This window comes from Chamaea fasciata, unplaced genomic scaffold (genome assembly GCF_029207755.1).
Source record: "Chamaea fasciata isolate MVZ Bird 193981 ecotype frontalis unplaced genomic scaffold, bChaFas1.0.hap1 SCAF_8, whole genome shotgun sequence".
Taxonomy (NCBI): Eukaryota; Metazoa; Chordata; class Aves; order Passeriformes; family Sylviidae; genus Chamaea; species Chamaea fasciata.
The window spans coordinates 17,883,066-17,901,045 of NW_027094093.1; the positions used below are offsets into that span (position 1 = coordinate 17,883,066).

A 17,980-nucleotide genomic window follows, 5' to 3' on the forward strand; every position below is an offset into this window, starting at 1 on the left:
TAAGCCACAGCTGCAGCAGGTCACACACCAGAAGCAGCTTATTTAAGCACTGCAGCTTGCTTTAAAATGGTTTTCCTGAGCAAAGTAGCATTTGCTAATTTGTGTAGCACTGATAGCTCTCCTGGTTTTGTTCAATTTTTTGGTTGGGGCTCTGGGGTTTGGGGTTTTTTGAGGATTCAGGCCAAATTTGAGCACTATTCCAGTGACTGAGCACTTAGAGTACTGAGAACACGTAAGTAATAAGCTGCCTATGCCAAAATGAGTGAATAGGTTTTCTTAGGTCGAGGAAGAGCTGTAACTCTTATGCCCTATTCTTAATAATTGTACCACATACTCTTAGTCTGTTAGTATGTGAAAATACTGTAATATAAATATTATAAAAGTACTTAATATTTTAAGTGTCTACATACAGTAGATACAGATCTAACCATAATATTTGTAATGTTAGTAAGTTAAAATAGTGATTTTTTTTTTTTTTTTTTTTTTTTTTTACTTCTGCATATTTTTTCTGGATAACCATGTAACTAATTTTTGAGTAATTGCATTTAAGTTTAGCACACTTACCTTCTTGCTGAGCCAAGTAAAAGGTTGATGCAGTAGCACTAAGGATGGAGTTTGTATGTTTAGGAGGTCTCTTGAACATTGTTTTGTCCTCCCTGAAAGCAGTTTCAGAAAAAACTTCTAGTATTGAAATCACACCAGGTTATTCTGAACTTTAATTAATTCCATGTAATTTAATTTGAACTTTTCTTTATTTTTTGCTTTAGAGAGGTAAATTTCACCATGGGCAATGTTTACCAGGCCTAATTTCTAGAGCAGTCTATTTCAACACACCTGAACATATGTAATTATTGCTAAAGTCATAGTTTGACTTTCTGCAATCTGTCCATACTAGCTTCATGTATTTTCTTTTGGCAGATACAGTATTTTGAAGACTATAATTGCACCTGCAGTCCTGTGGAATTGTCTCAGCCACAGAACAAAGTGGAAGTGAACGAGTGCAGTACAGTAAACATGGTTTCAAAACGAGCTTGAACATACACACTGTCTTACAAAAGATGGCTATATGAAAAATACCAATTAAGTTCCCGTAACCAACGCAGATAATGAGGTGGACTACTGCGAAATTATAGATGAGCTGATAAATTGCTTTCTTAAGAAGGAAGATCTTTTACAAAAGTGTTCCAAGGTAACTGAGGTGAATGTAAACGCCCAGTGCATCCCTCATCGTTTCTGTGTTAACAAGCTTCAAGTTTATGGGTAGGAGTATCTGGCATTCTCCTGATCTCTGTGTTATATTGCTTTCAGGACGCTCAGAATCCTCTCAGGTGATGGATTTTTTAATGATATTTAAGCCTCAGAAGTTTTGGAAATTCTTTCATGGGACAAATGCTTTTCGTTTGACACCACTGTCCAGAGACACAATCCAGGGGCCTATTTCCTGTTTACAGATTAATTTTCCTCAGGTTTCCCTTGTTGCTTAACTGCCTCATCAAACATCTGTGTATTGTACACTATAGTTTATTTGCCAGTAACCATGTGAGTCAGTGTAAGTGACCAGACACATCTAGGTGTAGATAAGCACTTCACCTTCTTCCTGAACGCCCTACACACAACTGTAAGCGAGCAGACATCACAAACCAACAAACTTTCTGAACCCTGGACTACAGTTTTAGATGACCAAAGTTAGACATGCATTTTTGGATGGAGTCAGCTAAGAAAATTTAACAGAGGATGAGCACAGGTCCCTGCCTTGTGAATTATATAATCCATTTACTTGTTAAGCAATGAGCAGTATGAAAAGGGTATTTTTTTCCAGTACTGGAGTTAAAAACCCACATTGTCTGTAGGTATAAATCAAATGTTCATATGAAGTTTGGCTCATTGTCAATAACCAAGGAGCACTAAGGAAGTATTTTTCCTGTGACTGATCTGGAGATTACCTAAGAAGTGCTAATGTTTCTACCCATGGTTGCAATTGCTGTGTTGGTAAGATACTTGGATTTTTCCATGCTATTGAAAACTGGGTGTGCAGCTGTCTGGAAATCGCACTGAGATTATACCTGTAAATTTCCAGACAGATTTCATCCTGATGCATTTGCTAACATTCTTCCTGTCTTCTCATATTCTGTAGTCTTTTCTTTGTCTATTCTTGGAAAAGGTATGCTTTTCTAATACCCTACTGAGAGGTTATTTAGAGAAATTTTGCATATTTTTAATTAATAATGCTGCTTTGAAGCTGTCCTGACACTTCCTACTGTAAGGCAGTGTTTTCTTTCAGTTATCACCACACCCTAACAATTTGACTACAATTTCCATGCTAGTTCTCTAGGAAAAAAAAAAATTAAAATCCAATTTTAGTAGTTTCAGAAATAAACTGGAAAAATATACTTGCTTGCAGTAAATTCTTGAGTGCTTTTCTTCAGAATACTCAAGCATTTCAGGTTTTGCAGTAAGTGCTTGAGTTTACCAGGAAGTAGCCTTCACTCTGAATACAAAGATACATTTGTGACTTCCCAGAAAACCTTTTCAAACTGGTTCAGTCATGTGCCTTTGCAAAATGTTTTTATGTGGTCACTGCTGGTTCTTAAAACTGACATTGTCTGAAACCTGCTCTCACTGAGAGAGTGAACCTCTCGCATTTCCTGTGTGGGCCCAGCCTGTGTACGTGTGGTTGTTGCAGGTAAATGAGTATGATGAAAGCCACAGGACGACTCATGTAATGGTTGCTCCAGCTGCTTTTCATTGGTTAAGCTGCTGGCCAGATCAAAAAGCAGAAATTGTCTCCCATATAATCTGTTGACTACTTTGGTGGCACGTAAGTGGATGGAAACATCCAATTTGAGTGAAAAGCAGAACAAAAACCAAGGGGGAGAGTAGTTCATGGTTGTACAATGTTATGCTGTTTTAAGGGAATGCTCAAGAGGATTGAATTAAAATTTTGGGGGTAACTTTCAGTTTTGTGTTTGTTTAGTGGCTTTTGGAAAGCTTGGCTTTGCAATGGCAATAACTGTGTTTTCTGTGATCTACAGTTCAGCTGCCAAAGCTGAGTTGCCAGTGGCAGAGGACAGCTGTGATCAAGAGCTATAAACCTGTCCTCCCAGGAGATTGTATACAAAAAACTTGCCTTTCCCATGCGTTAGTTGCACTGTTATAGCTGTGGGCATTATTATGTTTGGGGGTTTAATTAATGCATGGGGGCTTTTTGATACTTCTCTGGGTTGGGTAAAACTCCATGAGAATTGTTGTCCATGGCTGTCACCCTTAGTTTACAGAGATCTTAAAAGGAAAAAGAAATTAAACCCTATTATAAAGGCAGGATGCTGGAACACAAAGATGCTCCATGGAACAAAGGCGAAGTTCAAGGCCAGAGAACATGTGGCTCAAAGGAAGTGCCTATGGAGCTTTGATTGAGTGTTGAGGGAGCAGAGAGGAGGGGTCAAACAGTGAGAAAATACTGTCTTTTGCTGTTCAGGGAAGCAGGATTTTGTATGGTCTTTGGAAATGGTCAGGAGTATCCAGTATATTGAATACTGCATTAGGAAGATTTATTGACTCCAACACTAAGTTATCATTGCTAATTATCCCAACTGAAAAAAGCCAGAAAACTGTCTTCCTAACATTTCCCAGCCAAGGGGAGAACTGGTACTGTAATCCAGTGCTTGAGTTATTCACAGTGCTGTTCTGGTGGTACTGTCTGGTTAATATTGATTTCATGTTTCTTAACAGGGCAAGGGGTCAGACCCTAGTGTTTTTCTCTGTTCATCTCAGAAGAGGCTGCATGTCAATGAGTGATAGTTGCTAGGCTGCTTATAATACATTTAAAAAGATTAAAATCTGCATGAGGAAATATGCTATATTAAGTCCTAATTATATCCTTTTGCTTCCTTTATTTAGACAGCAGCTATAATAATTTTATTGTATTTTTTTCACATGCCTTTGATACTACATTTTCATACTTTTGAGTATTTTACTTTTTCAGATTTTTGAGGTTCTTTACTATTTACTTTTTTGAGTATTACACTTTTAATTTTGTTTGTGTTCCCCAAAAGAAGACACAAGACTCAGGTCAAGTGTGCTTATCTGATTAAGCACACTGTGTATGCTAGAGATGGAAACACAGCCCCTTCCTGTTACTGGAGATCCCCTGGGAAATCAGGGTGGTGGCTGGTGGATAGCAATAGCAGTCAATGAGCAGCGTATCCATAGAGCCAAATGAGTATGCTCTATGAAAACAGCTGAAGGGTTCTTGTATTTTAAATACATCATTAAATGCTAAATCACTAGTGATCTTTTCAAATGGAAAAAAATGCATTCAAGAGAAGGGAAGGCATACATTTATTACCAAGAGCTCTTAGTATGTTCTGGTATACCTCCCTTGCTATTCCCCAGAGCATGTGCCTCTAAGGTGTCATTTCTGTAGGAAAGAATGAATGACAGCCAAAAAATCTGAAAGGCCTTATTATACTGTATTTCCAAAACCAAATCAGTCTGAAAGTGGTCTTTGTCAGGTGCCAAACAGAGAAACTCCAACACTGAAAAGATTAACAAAACAGTCTTCTTTATTAGTGTTTGCATCAAAACAAAGTCTCACCCTAACATTACAGTGGGCGAGTGTTACTCAACAAGCTCCACCACCTTCCATCAGGAAACGTACATAATAAACCGTGGCACAGCTTTGGAACAATCCCTTGCTGATCTTTTGTTTGGGCTGTGTTGGCCCAAAGTTCGGACAGGATGTAGATAGGAATGAGAGGCAGTGAGGAGTCAAGCACTGACACTGCTGCTTCATGTCAGTTGAGGTTCTATTAAGTACATACACTTCTAGTGCAGAAACATAAAATTTAGGCATCAGTATCTTTAAATTCAAAGTGGACATATGGTATCAACAACATAGTACCTTCTAAAAGTTTCCAGCAGCCATGTTTATCCCCACCAATTTCCGTCCCTGTCTGCATTCTTTACAGGATTTTCTTAACTGGACTTCCAATTAATTCCCTTAAGTGTTATTTATGTTATATTGTTGCTCTTACTATAAAGTATTGGTTTTGTTTCTGGTACGCATTTCAACAGTAGACCTTGTGAACAGAACTGACTATGGAAAAATTTTGTATCTGACACAACGCCTCATAAATTGTCAATCACATACATCTTCTTTGGTTGAGATAATTCTCCATTCTGCTCTGTTTTGGTCTTTTTTGGGTGTTATCTGAAAGAGGTGGGTGGGGTTTTTTTGTTGTTGGTTTTTTGGTTGTGGGTGTTGGTGTTTTTGTCCCTGGAAGTTCCTTGGAAAATTTTTTGAGTATTTTTGAGGTTTTTTGCTGGAAGTCTGGAATGGGAAGCTAAGGAGCACACAGACTGGTCAACATTCCACCAGTCGGGAAAACTACCTTCTCTTACTGGGACACCTATTGCCACCTGTCTGCTACACTTCACACGTAAGACAAGCTGGTTTGAGTCTGACCAGGAGGGGAGAACAAGGTACACGGAATTCACACCTGCTCTATTTGCTGCAGCAGTACCTGTCTTGGTTCTTAGGAAAAGGGCAGCTAGAACTGCTGTGCCCTCAATTGCATTATAAAGGGAAAGTCTTGAGAAAGCTGTCTCCTCGTTTTCTACAAGAGAATCTTTGATCATTACCAAGTTCCAGTTTTTACTGGGGAAATTACTGACTAGCCAAATTTGTGGAGCCGATGGCACGTGGAAAACACACGGGGTTTTGTTTCTAAGCGCTCTGACTGCTAGGAAAGTTAGAATGAGCGTAGGAGGTTCAGGGACAGGCTGCTGCGGGGAGCCAGCGCCGCTATCGGCCCCGCCGAGCTGCAGGTGACGCCGGCTCGGGCGATAACGGGGGGTGACCCCGGCCGGGCTGCGGGGCCGAGCGGCGGCTCTGCCCGGCCTCCTGCCCCGCGGGGGGCAGCGCCGGCTGCGGGTAGGCGGTGGCAGCCACGAGGGGCGCCCCGGGAGCGGCCGGAGCTCGTTCCGCTCCCGTGCTCCCGGGGAGGCGGCTCCCGAGCGCGGGGAGCCCCCCGGGGCCAAGGCGGCGGCGGGGAGCCGCGGCACCGGGCCGCCCCCCGCGCGGCCGCCGCCGAGCCGCCATCTTGCGGCTGCTGCCTGCCCCGCCCGCAGCCCCGGCCTGCCCGGGGCCCGCCCGCTCCCGGGGCCCGCCCGCCCGCGGCGCCGAGCCCGCTGCGGAGCGGGGCTGGTGCTGGCGGGGCGGGCCAGACCTCCCCTCCCTGGCCTTGGTACCGGCGGCCTCGGCCTTGGAGGGGTTCTCAGTTTGGCAGAGCACAAACCCTCTCCACGCACTCCTGTGCGGAGGCGCCTACCGAAAGCTAAGTAGGTAAGCTGCCCGCTCCTTTCCCCGGCTTCTGGCGTTATTTTCTACCGAGGCAGCTGTCACACAGGGCACTGCTGCTGGCTTTTTATCTTTGACTGAAAACGCTGTGTGCTCGTAGCTGGGGTGACCGTGGGAAGGAGAGCAGTGATGGGCCGGGAAGGGGCGGGCAAGAAGCGTTGGTTTTGTTGTAGCTTTCTGGCTGCGAATCAAAGGGTTTTACATCCCGGTTTGGCAAGTGATGCAAGTGAGGTGCTTTTTAAGGGATGCTGGCAAGAAAACGTTATCTGCCTTTTGAAAAACGTTTTGCCGTTTGCTTCAGAACTGCGTATCTATTTGTTGACAAGCCCAAAGATCAGCCTAAGTGAAAATTAAGGGGAAGTATGTTTTTCATTCATTTTCTGAGTTGACATTGGGTGCCGCTGGCAACTGTTGCTCCATTCGGTCTTCTCCGAGCTCCTGCGCTGCCGAAGTTTTGTGGAGCTTGAAGTGTTGCAGTGGGAGCTGTGCTAGTGGCGTGCTCAGGGCAGGCCGCAGCTTCCCCAGCTGCCCAGGGCATGTGGCTTCCCGGCCGCTCCTCGGCCGTGGCCTGTCTTGGGATGGCATCGTGGGAGAAGGATGATAAAGGAAATGCGATCTTGAGAAACAGCTGCTCAGAGACACAAATGATGTGTGATGTTTCTTGTGGCGTTGTCTAGGTTTCCAGATATAGGTGGCCCATTTCTTGTGCTGATTCCTCTTGCAATATTGTTCCCTCTGTTTTCTTAGCCCAACAAAGAGAAAAGTAAAAATTGCGGTTAACTTAAAAGAATAGGAACTGCAATAATCACTTCTTCCCACTTACTTTTATCATTGTATCTCCCTGAAGTTGCTTCCTCTTTGACTTACTTCACAAATTTTTTACGTGAAAATGCGTGTAGTACACGCTTATCTTAGCTGAGAATGGCGTAGTAGAGCTGCCATGAGCAGTAACTCTTCCTACTCCAATTGCATTTTAATCTTCCTGAGTAAAATCATGTGTCATCCCTACACTGAAGTAGGAGAGATTCTACATTGCATTAAAGTAGGTCATGTTGTGGGATATAATTTATGAACAATGTGCACGGTCTTGCCAGTGTCACCATATTATCCTGAGAGTGATTATCGGTTGAAAACTTGAGAGTGAGAGGCCAGAGGGGAGATATACATTGAAGTTTTCTCTTTTATTCACTCATGCTGTCTTTGACTTTCATTAGAAAAAGAAAATGAAATGGATTTTTGCCTTCCTTTGGTGAAAGAGACAATTTCTCTATTTCTGTATTCGGAGAGAAACCTGATGTTGGTTGACTCACAGCTGCTGGAGAATTGGGTTTCTAGTCTGGTGAATTTTAAGACTTTACAGATATTGACAACCTACAAGAGAAATGTTTCATGGGAGGTTTAAACTGCACTTGTTACTTGGTCTGTGTCTATTGTTGGTCTTCATATAAGGCTTCCTCTCGTGCAAGCTAACAGTCTGGCTTCAAGCAGCTATGCTTGGCACAGTTGACAGATAAGGGAGCATTATTCCTAAAAGCTATGTCTGTATTGGCCTGCAGTTCCCAAAAATGCAGCTGTGGCTGAGTTCTCAAGGATTCAAATCTCAATCCTCAGTCCCTGAAGGGATAACTACAAATCCTATGTTCTGTGGAGTCAAAGCTAAGTGCTTGCCCTTGCAACTGTATTATGTTTCCTTATTTTAGTGTAATTTGTCTGGTTAGTTTGCTACATCTACTATAAAAACAAACTAATTTCTGTGTAGAATATATGAGGTTTTGAGTTTGCATGAGATCATTATCTTTGATTTCATTAAGAACTGTGAATTGAAAATCATTTCACTCTTGTGAGATGCTAGTTTGGGATAAGCCTGAGGTGTAACTAGGCTGTATATTAAATCTGCAATTAGTCATTACATAATCTCACAACAGTTATATAAATGTCTGTATCCCATAAAGTAAAACGTGCTGACATGTATTCACTGTGTTAAGCAGAATGCAAAAGCTTGCATTTCTAGGAAACACTGTTTGGCAATAGACACTCTGTGTTAAATATGAGGGGTCTGGGATGTACATCTCTCGAGCGGAAGAGATGATTCGCTCTCAAGGCCCTCTGAGGAGTGCCAGTAGCAGCTTTGACTGTGATGGAGTTCTTCTCTTTGAAACTCTTGTGGTTTACCAAAAATTTGTCCTGTATGACTTGACAGGGTCCCTTGTAAAGAAGTTGAAGGTAGGCTGGAGGAAGGCTGCAGGAATCTATCTATCTATCTATCTATCTATCTATCTATCTATCTCTTACAAAAGATGGTTTGGGATGTGTGTGTGTGTGTCCATGTCAGGTTTGATCTAGGGAGGAAGATATGGGATTTAGTATGTGCTATTGACTGATACAACGTAAGAATCAGTCATATTTGTTTAAGTCCTGAATTGTGAAATGGGGACAAGGACACTTCTGTATTTTGTAGCAGTTTTGTGAGGAGAAATAATGATTTTACTATAGAAGGGAAGACAGCCTTGTCATTAGCCTTGAATAGGAAGCAACAGGAGGAATGCTAGAATTTAGGGATAGATATGGCTGGAATACATTTCCACTACAGATCAAATGTTGCATTTGTTTTAAAAAAGTTTTATCTGTATCTTCTTGCCGAAACAAAATGCCTTGGGAGAGCAATGAGTAGGCTGAACATGTTGCACTGCTAGGAGCCTTACCTCTATGCAGTGCTGTAAGCTTGGAGAATTTGACATGGGGCTGTGCTGAAAGCCTTCTTTTTACCTTGCAGCTAGTGTAGAATATAGCTGGTTTCTTTCAACAATTCAGTGTTGGAAATCTGTCTCTGATCCTCTTTAGGTCATTTTGCAAATTCCAACAACATCCTCAAGGTTTTTAGTAGAAGAACTGGTTTGTTGTTTGCTTCACTTATTGCAAGTTTTCCCATTGTTCTGTAGCAAATAATACTTTGAGCTCCTGGTCCAAATACATCCAAGCTAATGTATCATCTATAATATAAACGAAGTACAGCTTTTAAAATAAGCCCTGCTTGGAGTGAGACTCATTTTCCTTGGGAGAAGGGATAGCCAAGGCTACTGGATGGATTTAGATGATGCAGCAGTTTAGTCCAGATGATTACAACAGCCTCATGGAAGTGCTTACCAAAAGCCTCAGGCATAAATAAAAGTCATGAGTCAAAGAGTTGATGCTTGTGAGTATTTATGTGCTGGATGCCAGGATGTGAATTAGGCCTTACAAGACCTCACCTTTGTGCTCACTTGATTTACTTGCTTATTCACCTGGCTGCTGTGTTCTGTGTTCCTTGTGGGTAGGATACAAAGAGGCTGGGAAGACTCTTAAACCAGTTGTTAATTTGCACAGATTGTGCTGTACAAAGCACTGTTTGGCACTTGGCAATCTTTACCACTGGTAGCTTAGGGGAAATCACCTAAGTTCACCTTTGCCTTAGTTTCTATCCCTACAAAGTGAGGTAAGTCATCTTCACTTCCTAAACAGAGTACTTCAGTATTTAGTCATTTTATGTGCAGACTTGGCTGATGGACTGCACAGGTTTCAGAGCTATATTGCCAAAGCCATATCTGTTTCTGGCAGGACCTTGCTATTGACCAATGAATATTTGTGTTTGATGTCCACTCTCTTCATCTGGTTTGCAGACTTTACATGTCTGCTTGCATATAGAAATGGCGGTGTTGTAATCAGCCCTTTCAGAGGGTATCGCTGCTAACAAATAAGGAACAGGGGTCAGCAGATATTTCTGTTGTACATCAATACTTCATGCGTGCTTAAATTTCACTGCTACAGACCTGAAGAATTGTATGTAGAAATATGGATTGGCTCTAGTGCAATGAATTAGATCACTGCCTGCTGTGTCGTATGTGGATTCTTTGCTAATTGAAAACTATCATTATCACGATATTGAAATGTTGGGAGAGGTCAAAGTTGCACAAAGCAAGGTACAAACTTCAAGAATGATATGATGATTTAAACTCTAAATTTTTCTGGAAGGTAGAGAGGACCTTGCCAAATGTTTTTGTACCAGAATGGAGAAGCTTTTATTCTTCATCAAATTTATCTTCCTTTCCTGGTGCTCAGTTCGTGTAAAGGGCTATTCCTATTGTCTATTCTGTAATAATTTAAGAGGGCGTAGGCTTGTACTTAAAGGAATAAAGTTTACTTAATGTACTTTTGTTCCTTTTACAGATGAGATCATTTCACACTCTTCTTTTGGAAGAGGTGATCAGAGGAAATGGATAGCTATTCAGACTTCACTGCAAAGAACTTCTCATCTTCAGCTAACATGTCTCTTTCTTTGCCTGGACAAGCTGGACTCAATACCACCGGTGGGACTCCTTCTATGTCAATAAGCAGGCTTTTCCCAGCCCTGTTGGAATGCTTTGGAATAATTCTTTGTGGCTACATAGCTGGAAGAGCCAACATTATCACATCAACTCAGGCCAAAGGACTGGGAAATTTCGTGTCCCGTTTTGCACTCCCGGCTTTACTGTTCAAAAACATGGTGGTGCTTAATTTTTCTAATGTGAACTGGTCCTTCCTGTACAGTGTTTTAGTTGCCAAAGCTGCTGTGTTTTTTTTAGTCTGTGTTTTAACATTGTTAGTGGCCAGTCCTGAGAACCGATTTAGCAAAGCAGGTTTGTTCCCTATTTTTGCTACACAAAGCAATGACTTTGCGCTGGGATATCCAATAGGTAAGTATGTTTTCTTCTTGAAAATTAATTTTCACTGTTCTAGACATGCTTGCTTTTATATTTCCATAATTTGAAATTGACTTCTGAATCGAAGTTCTATGCAATTGAAATAATTTCTGAAGTGCCTCTCAAATTCTCTCTGATACTGTACTTTGATACTACTCATCATCTAGGAAAGGTTAAAACCGAAAAAAGAGAGCAAGTTGGTTCTAGCAAAACAAAAAGCAAGATGTTTGATTACAGAATTGAAAATACAATTACAAAGGAAAGGTCAAATATGCAATTCCAGATTATATGTAACAAGTAGATCTATATTTTAGATTACTTTAGGAGTTAACAGTATCTTCTCCTTATTTCAGGGCAGCATGCTCAGAAGAATCCTCAATATTTCTTATTCTCTTTAAATTTACTTGATATCTATAATATTTAGACAAATGCAATTGCATACTTTTTTAAGATGAAAATACTATTTTCCTCAATTGCTTCTCCTGAGATTTATTCTTCTTGAAAGAAATCAGAAGTATGCCACAAATGGGGCTGTGAGGATTATATCTTTTTTTTGTTGGTATGCATTTTAGATGCCAATTAGAGTTTCTCTTTTTTTAATGTATGTGTTTTGGAGGTCTCTGAATGTATTTCCATTGTATCCTGGTTAAAACATTCTTTCTACTTTTACTTTCTTGTAAGACTACATATTTCTTCAGGTACTTCATGATTTGTAAGATATGATTTAGATTTTTTTTCTATGTATGATCTTGCCAAAATATACACCATTTAGAGCTTTATTGGAATAGTTACTGCAACAGAAACGTTGTAGGCTCTTGAGGTTTATTTCCTTTTGTCCTTTCCCTTCTCCCATCCCCAAACTTTCACTGTGTTTGGTTCATGCTGTCACCTGTGCAAACTTTTTGCTATTAGTAAAATATTACCCAAGCTTCTCTGAAGTGTTTGCAGGACTGGCCAACAAAGAATGCCTTGTTGTTTTTTATGTGACAGAGGTAGTTTTGAACAAAGCCTGATCTTTTAGTGAAAAAATATTTTTAAATGCTGTAGCAGTGGAAATTCGTACGAAAAAAAAAAAAGTATTGACAAATTGTGCTCTAAATCCACACTATTTAAAAAGGCAGTTTGAACTATTAATCATTCCTGAGTCTTCATCCCATATAATTTCTTTAATACATTACTATTATTATTTATTATTTCTTTGTTATGCTATTTTTTGCTGTTTGAAAATATTTGTACATAGTGAAATCAAAATGCAGGTCAAATTTTTGAAGCTTATCACTGTTTTTATATAATCATGGTTATTATGACAATTCTAGATTAAAAAGTAATGTTGGGATGAAAAAGAACCAACTGGCAGAGAGATTTATTAGCACATCCCCGATGTAGACAGAATTTCTATGATAGAAGGCTTTGGGGTTTCTTTTATTACTGGGTAGTAATGATACAACTCTGTCAAACAGATTCAGGTATTCTCTAGAGCTGTAGCAGAGGTGTTGTGTGGGTGACAGTCACTGTGACTTTAATCACACTCATTGTATTAAGCATGGACAGCTAGTGTGTGATTTAAATGTACTTTTGAGCTGCTGGGACATGGAGAATTGATTTTTTTAAAAATTGAAATATCTTTGATTTCAGTTTTTTGTTATAATCAGCAAGCAGGCACTGTGATTTAAATAAAAAGAAAACTTTTCATCAGTGATAGAAGTTGTGGATTATATTTACTGTCTTAACAATTCCTTAAGAGTGATTTATTTTTTTTTTTTCACCCACTGACTCAGTGATCTAATTCCACTTTTTGTATCCAGTAAAATGCATTCTGACATCATGATTTAAAGTACTTAAAGACCTTAATTTATTCTCTGAAGTATGCAGCTTCACTTTACCAGAAAGTAAAGATTTTTTAAACTTTTCACTCAGCCATTACTTGCTCGTGACTTGTGTGGAGTTGTGTTCAAGTGACATGGGCATTCTGTATACAGCACCATAAAACTTCAGGTTTGAGGTTTTAGGAAAAAATCCCAAACTTGGTACTTCTGTTCAGAAGTCCATTTAGGATTTTAGTACAGGTAGTTCTTGTACATGTACTTTAATAATGGCCTGTAAAAGTAAAAACACCTTTAGTGCCTTTTTTAATATATGTAAGAACTCAGCTAGTTGAGATTGTCAGTTTATTTGGTCTAAAGAGGAAACTGTTCAAAGTGAGCGCTGATTTAGCACTTGGAAGTTCCTGTCATTCCAGAGGCTTAAATAATACAAAGGTAAAACTCTCTTGGATTTTGAAAAATGTAATTATGAGGAAAAACTTTTTCCAGAAAGGTTAATAATGTTGTTATTAATAATTATTAATTGTATGCATTATATATATATATATAATATGTAGTATAAAAATTAATTATGATGATACAATTAACTATTAATATATTACAATTGACATACTATTTATACCTATAGCATATTATTGATCATTACTAATAACAAGAAAATTATTTACTGTAACAATTGTAAGTCAGGTGAAAGAGAACATTCTACTTTTAAAGCATCAGGGGAGTTTTCAATTCACATTGGAATTGAATCTTGTATATGTTTCCAAAGTATTTTCATTATTTTTGAAGTGCCTTCAGTACAAACTTGAAATAAGAAGCAATTCTACTTTGACTCAGAAGTATGTAGTAGTAATGAAAACAAAGGCTCGTGATTTAGAGTTCCTCGAAGGACCACAACTGCAGCAGTAACTCTTGTCCTAAGTAGTGCCAGAGAATAAACCAATAATTGTGTGATAAACTTTTTTTTTTTCCGATTGTTGCTTTGTTGTGTTGTATTGAATCATTGTAGAATCACCTGACTTACCCACAGAAAACTGATTAAATTCCAGAGAAGTGGGACTCCCTTAAGATGGGAAGCAACTTGTATCCTGAAAAGATGCATTTAAGTCTCCACAACTGACATGTTTATGGGAAGGAAAAGCAAGTCAGAAATAAAGCCAAAATTTTTCCAGCATTTGAGATGACTCAAAGGAAACATAGAATTCTTATATTGTTTTCTCTCTTTTTTTCTGTAAATGTTGGCTAATTGTAGGATGATTAAATAGTATTGGATAGTGAATATGGGTTTTAATGTGTTTAGATAACTGTGGCCTAATATGATTGGACATACTTCTCTTCCTGCATTATCTTATATTGATTGTTAATTTAATGTATTCCTTCAGTTCCTTCTGGAGGAAACTTACATAATTTTCTTTAGTGTACAGAGAGCAACATTTAATTTCAATATTCAATGTATTTTTCTGCTGAAATGTTATCACTCGTAACTCTTAATTTCCTGTCTTCTAGTTGAAGCTTTATATCAAACCACTTACCCAGAATATCTCCAGTACATTTACCTAGTGGCTCCAATATCTCTTATGATGCTAAACCCCTTGGGGTTTATCTTCTGTGAAATCCAGAAGTGGAGGAATAATCGCACTGTGTCACAGAGCAAAATCAAAATAGTGGGCCTAGCACTCCTTCGAGTTTTGCAGAACCCAATTGTGTTCATGGTCTTCATAGGAATTGCCTCAAACTTTATTCTTGGCCAGAAAATTCCTGAATACCTTGAAAACTTCCTTGATGGACTGGGCAGTTCATTTTCTGGCTCTGCACTTTTTTATCTTGGACTGACTATGGTGGGACAAACAAAAAAACTGACAAAGGGTATGTTTGTTGCACTGATCCTTCTCATCACAGCTAAACTGTAAGTTCAATTTATGAATTTTTATAATTTTGGTCTCTAGATGTTTTGAGCTCTGAATACCCTGGTCAGATGGCTTTTCTCTCAAAAACATTGTAATGATAGTACATTTCACTTCCAGTATTTTGAGTGAGTGCTTCCCAAACTCTTTCATAGGGTACAAATTAATTTAAATTTGTATTCTTTAATTGTTAATTTTTAAAGGAAATTTAATAGACTAAAAACCTGTTGTCAGGCTCTGCAGATAAAGAAAAGCAGGGGTGCTGTGCCTTCATGGACTGCCCTCAGGCCATCTGTCATGAATTGGGTATTTGGGGAATTAGTAGCTTTAATTAAAATATACTGAATAAATAATTAGACAGTAGTGAGTTTAAGTAAATTTGATTAGTATTTGTATTTTATTTGGCTTAAGCAATGCCTCTCCAAATTAGTTGTTTTTCCTTGCTTTATCTACAAGTGTTTGAAACCGCTATACTGAAAGAGCGTAAAAATGGTCCTTCATGCTCTAAAAATGCTTGACTTTTAGGCATGAATAAATGCCAAATTCTATTTAGAACTTACACTGTCATTATCTTCCCTTAAATATATCTCAGAGAATATTTATTTGTTTATTTAATATTAAATATTTTATCTTCTGCAGAGCTACAATTAAGAGAATAGAATGAATGTTTGGTCTTTAAGTTTATACTGTAAAATTTCAACTTGCATTTGAGTATCAAGTACAACTAACCAGCAAAGTTAAAGAACTATGACAGAGATCTTTAACTTGATGCTTAATGACAAATTTTGTAGTTTAAAAAAACCATGGAAAACATTGGGTTTTAATGTTACCACTTTGCTTTATTGTAAGGCTGTGTAAGGCTTACATTGAGCCTGTGTGAGATCTGGGCTATTGCTGAAATAGCCTTGGTGCTGACGGTTTGCTGGCCAAAACTTTTGGCATGGGATACTTAAGCTTGAGCCCTTCTTATATTTCAGACAGCTTGCAGAAAGGTGGACTGAATTTCAGGGCTGCTGACTGCTTGTAGCTACTATTAATGTAACAGTTGATAAATAGGAAAGTTTTTAATGTTTTGCCATTCTAAATTTGAAGTTTGTACCAAGAATGTGTCTGCACAATCAGGGAAGCTGCTTTTATACCTGAGTTTGTTGTCATGTTTGTCCTTTTTATTGTAATGTCATGTGTGATGTAGGATTTTTAAGCAGCTGGTAAATATATTGATAATGATAAAGGCAATCATTCAAAGTGATGTCAGTATCTTGCTTTTCATAAGTGGTATTCACATAAGCCGTAAATTTCCTTTTTATTAATTTTCTGGATAAAGAAGAATCTGTTGTTATTGGTTGAGTAATAAAATTTTAAATTATTTTTCCCTTCTCTTTCAGGCTCATGATGCCATTTCTCTGTAGAGAGATGGTGGAGCTCTTGGACAAGAGTGACAGCATGGTCAATCACACCAGTTTGTCAAACTATGCATTTCTTTATGGAGTTTTTCCAGCAGCACCTGGTGTCGCAATATTTGCAAGTCAATTTAATATGGAAGTAGGAATTGTATGTAGTCAAACTTTTCCAAATATGTCCTAACTTTGAACCTAACTTTGTTGATGAAATAAATAAATAAGTGGGCTTGAAGAATTTGCTTTTCTGTAGTATAGGTATCTTAGAATTACTTATACTCCCAGGATCTTTGCTGATCTCTTCAGTGTCTTGATAGTCCTCATCCTTTTTTTTTTTCTTCTTCCTTGTGATTTCAGTAGAAAGAGCTAGGATGACTTTAGATATAAAGAAGTTGTATCTTTGTGTTTTTTTGGGGTTGTGTTTTTTGTCTGTTTTTTTCCAAAGACCTTGTCTTTGAGATGTTTTCGTCGGGGGAAAAAAGAAATTATGTTACTGATTTCAGTAAGGATAGCGTCAGTTTAAAGCAGAAAATCTGTGAAAGATCTTAAGCTTTAACTGATTCAGTTGTGTTGCCCTTCAGTTAAATCTTGTGATAAAAAGCATTTTTCTTTTTTCATATGTATATAGTAGAGGGTACCAATTTTCTTTTCAGTCTCAAATAGAAATTTTATAGTTATTTCTTCCACTTGAAATGACATTAACACATTTTTGTTGATTTTCATTGTTTTTAGTGGTTTCTATTTTGAAGTTGTTTAGATGTATTTGTTTTTATAAGAAAAAGGGTAATAGAAGTAAATCTTGCAAGATAAAGTTTTATGCCCTACAAACTTAGACTCTTTAAAGCAGAGTCTCTAGTATGAGTAACAGCTTACACTTCCATCACTGTGCAAATTCTAGAAAGTAGAAAGACAATGAGAAGCCGAATTAGAAATCACTTGTAAATATATATGGTTTCCTCTCATGAACTGGTGCATATTAATATTTGCATAGCTACATGGGGTTTTTTTTAGCTATTTATGGTGTAAATATTTGTGTCCAAAAGCAAATTGTGGCAGTGTAAATTCACCCGTAGACTGCAGTCATTAGTTATATTTGACACCCATGAAAAAGCTCTGTAGAAATCTGCAGTAGGAAACACTCTACTCCAGCTATTTCAGAAGCTTGTTAAAATTTTCAGTTTACCTGTGTGTAGAAACCAGATACTTTCTAGCTCAAATTCTAAATCTTTTTTAATAGAAACAACTCATTATTTGTTAAAGGCCTAGGTATGTTTAATTCAAAGATCCAATTTTGCCAGTGATTGTATTCCTGAAAGCAGGTGATTTAGCTCGAGATGTGATTAACTCCGTTACTGTTTCTGTTTGACTCCTGGCAGATCACCTCAGGCATGGTAATAAGCACGTTTGTGTCTGCCCCCATAATGTATGTTTCTGCATGGCTGCTGACCATCCCCTCCATGGACCCCAACCCACTGGCAGCTGCACTCCAGAACGTCAGCTTTGACATCAGCATTGTCAGCCTCATCTCTCTGGTACGTGCTGCTGGGGTGGGACACCAAGGCACTGATGACCAGGGCAGCCTCAGTGCGTAAGCACAAACTGAGTCGTGGTAAGAGTTGTGTTTCCTCATCATATCCTGAGGCTGAGGGATGAGGAAGGAGTTAAAAGTCTTGGTTAAGCAGTGGGTCTGCTGGAAGGCTGCACTGTAGAGAAAGATGAGTGACTGAATTAGAGCATTTAGTGCAGAGCTTTTTATGTTAGGTTTGTTTTCTTTTTTTAATAT

General features: G+C 38.7%; 1 protein-coding gene across 6 annotated transcripts in view; it reads left to right on the forward strand.

Annotated features, from left to right (window-relative positions):
• The first annotated feature begins 27 nt into the window (after positions 1-27).
• GPR155 (G protein-coupled receptor 155) overlaps positions 28-17,980 on the forward strand; it is a 33,092-nt gene continuing 15,139 nt past the window's right edge. The window contains exons 1-6 of one of the 6 annotated variants that reach the window (XM_066189909.1): positions 28-232; positions 919-1,989; positions 10,562-11,067; positions 14,403-14,802; positions 16,186-16,351; positions 17,574-17,729. In XM_066189909.1, the coding sequence (XP_066046006.1) occupies positions 10,608-11,067; positions 14,403-14,802; positions 16,186-16,351; positions 17,574-17,729 (1,182 nt within the window). In that variant the 5' untranslated portion in view covers positions 28-232; positions 919-1,989; positions 10,562-10,607. Of the gene's footprint in view, positions 233-918; positions 1,990-6,247; positions 6,344-10,561; positions 11,068-14,402; positions 14,803-16,185; positions 16,352-17,573; positions 17,730-17,980 lie in introns of those variants that run through there. The other 5 variants (XM_066189907.1, XM_066189903.1, XM_066189904.1 and 2 more) reach the window with 5 other exon arrangements.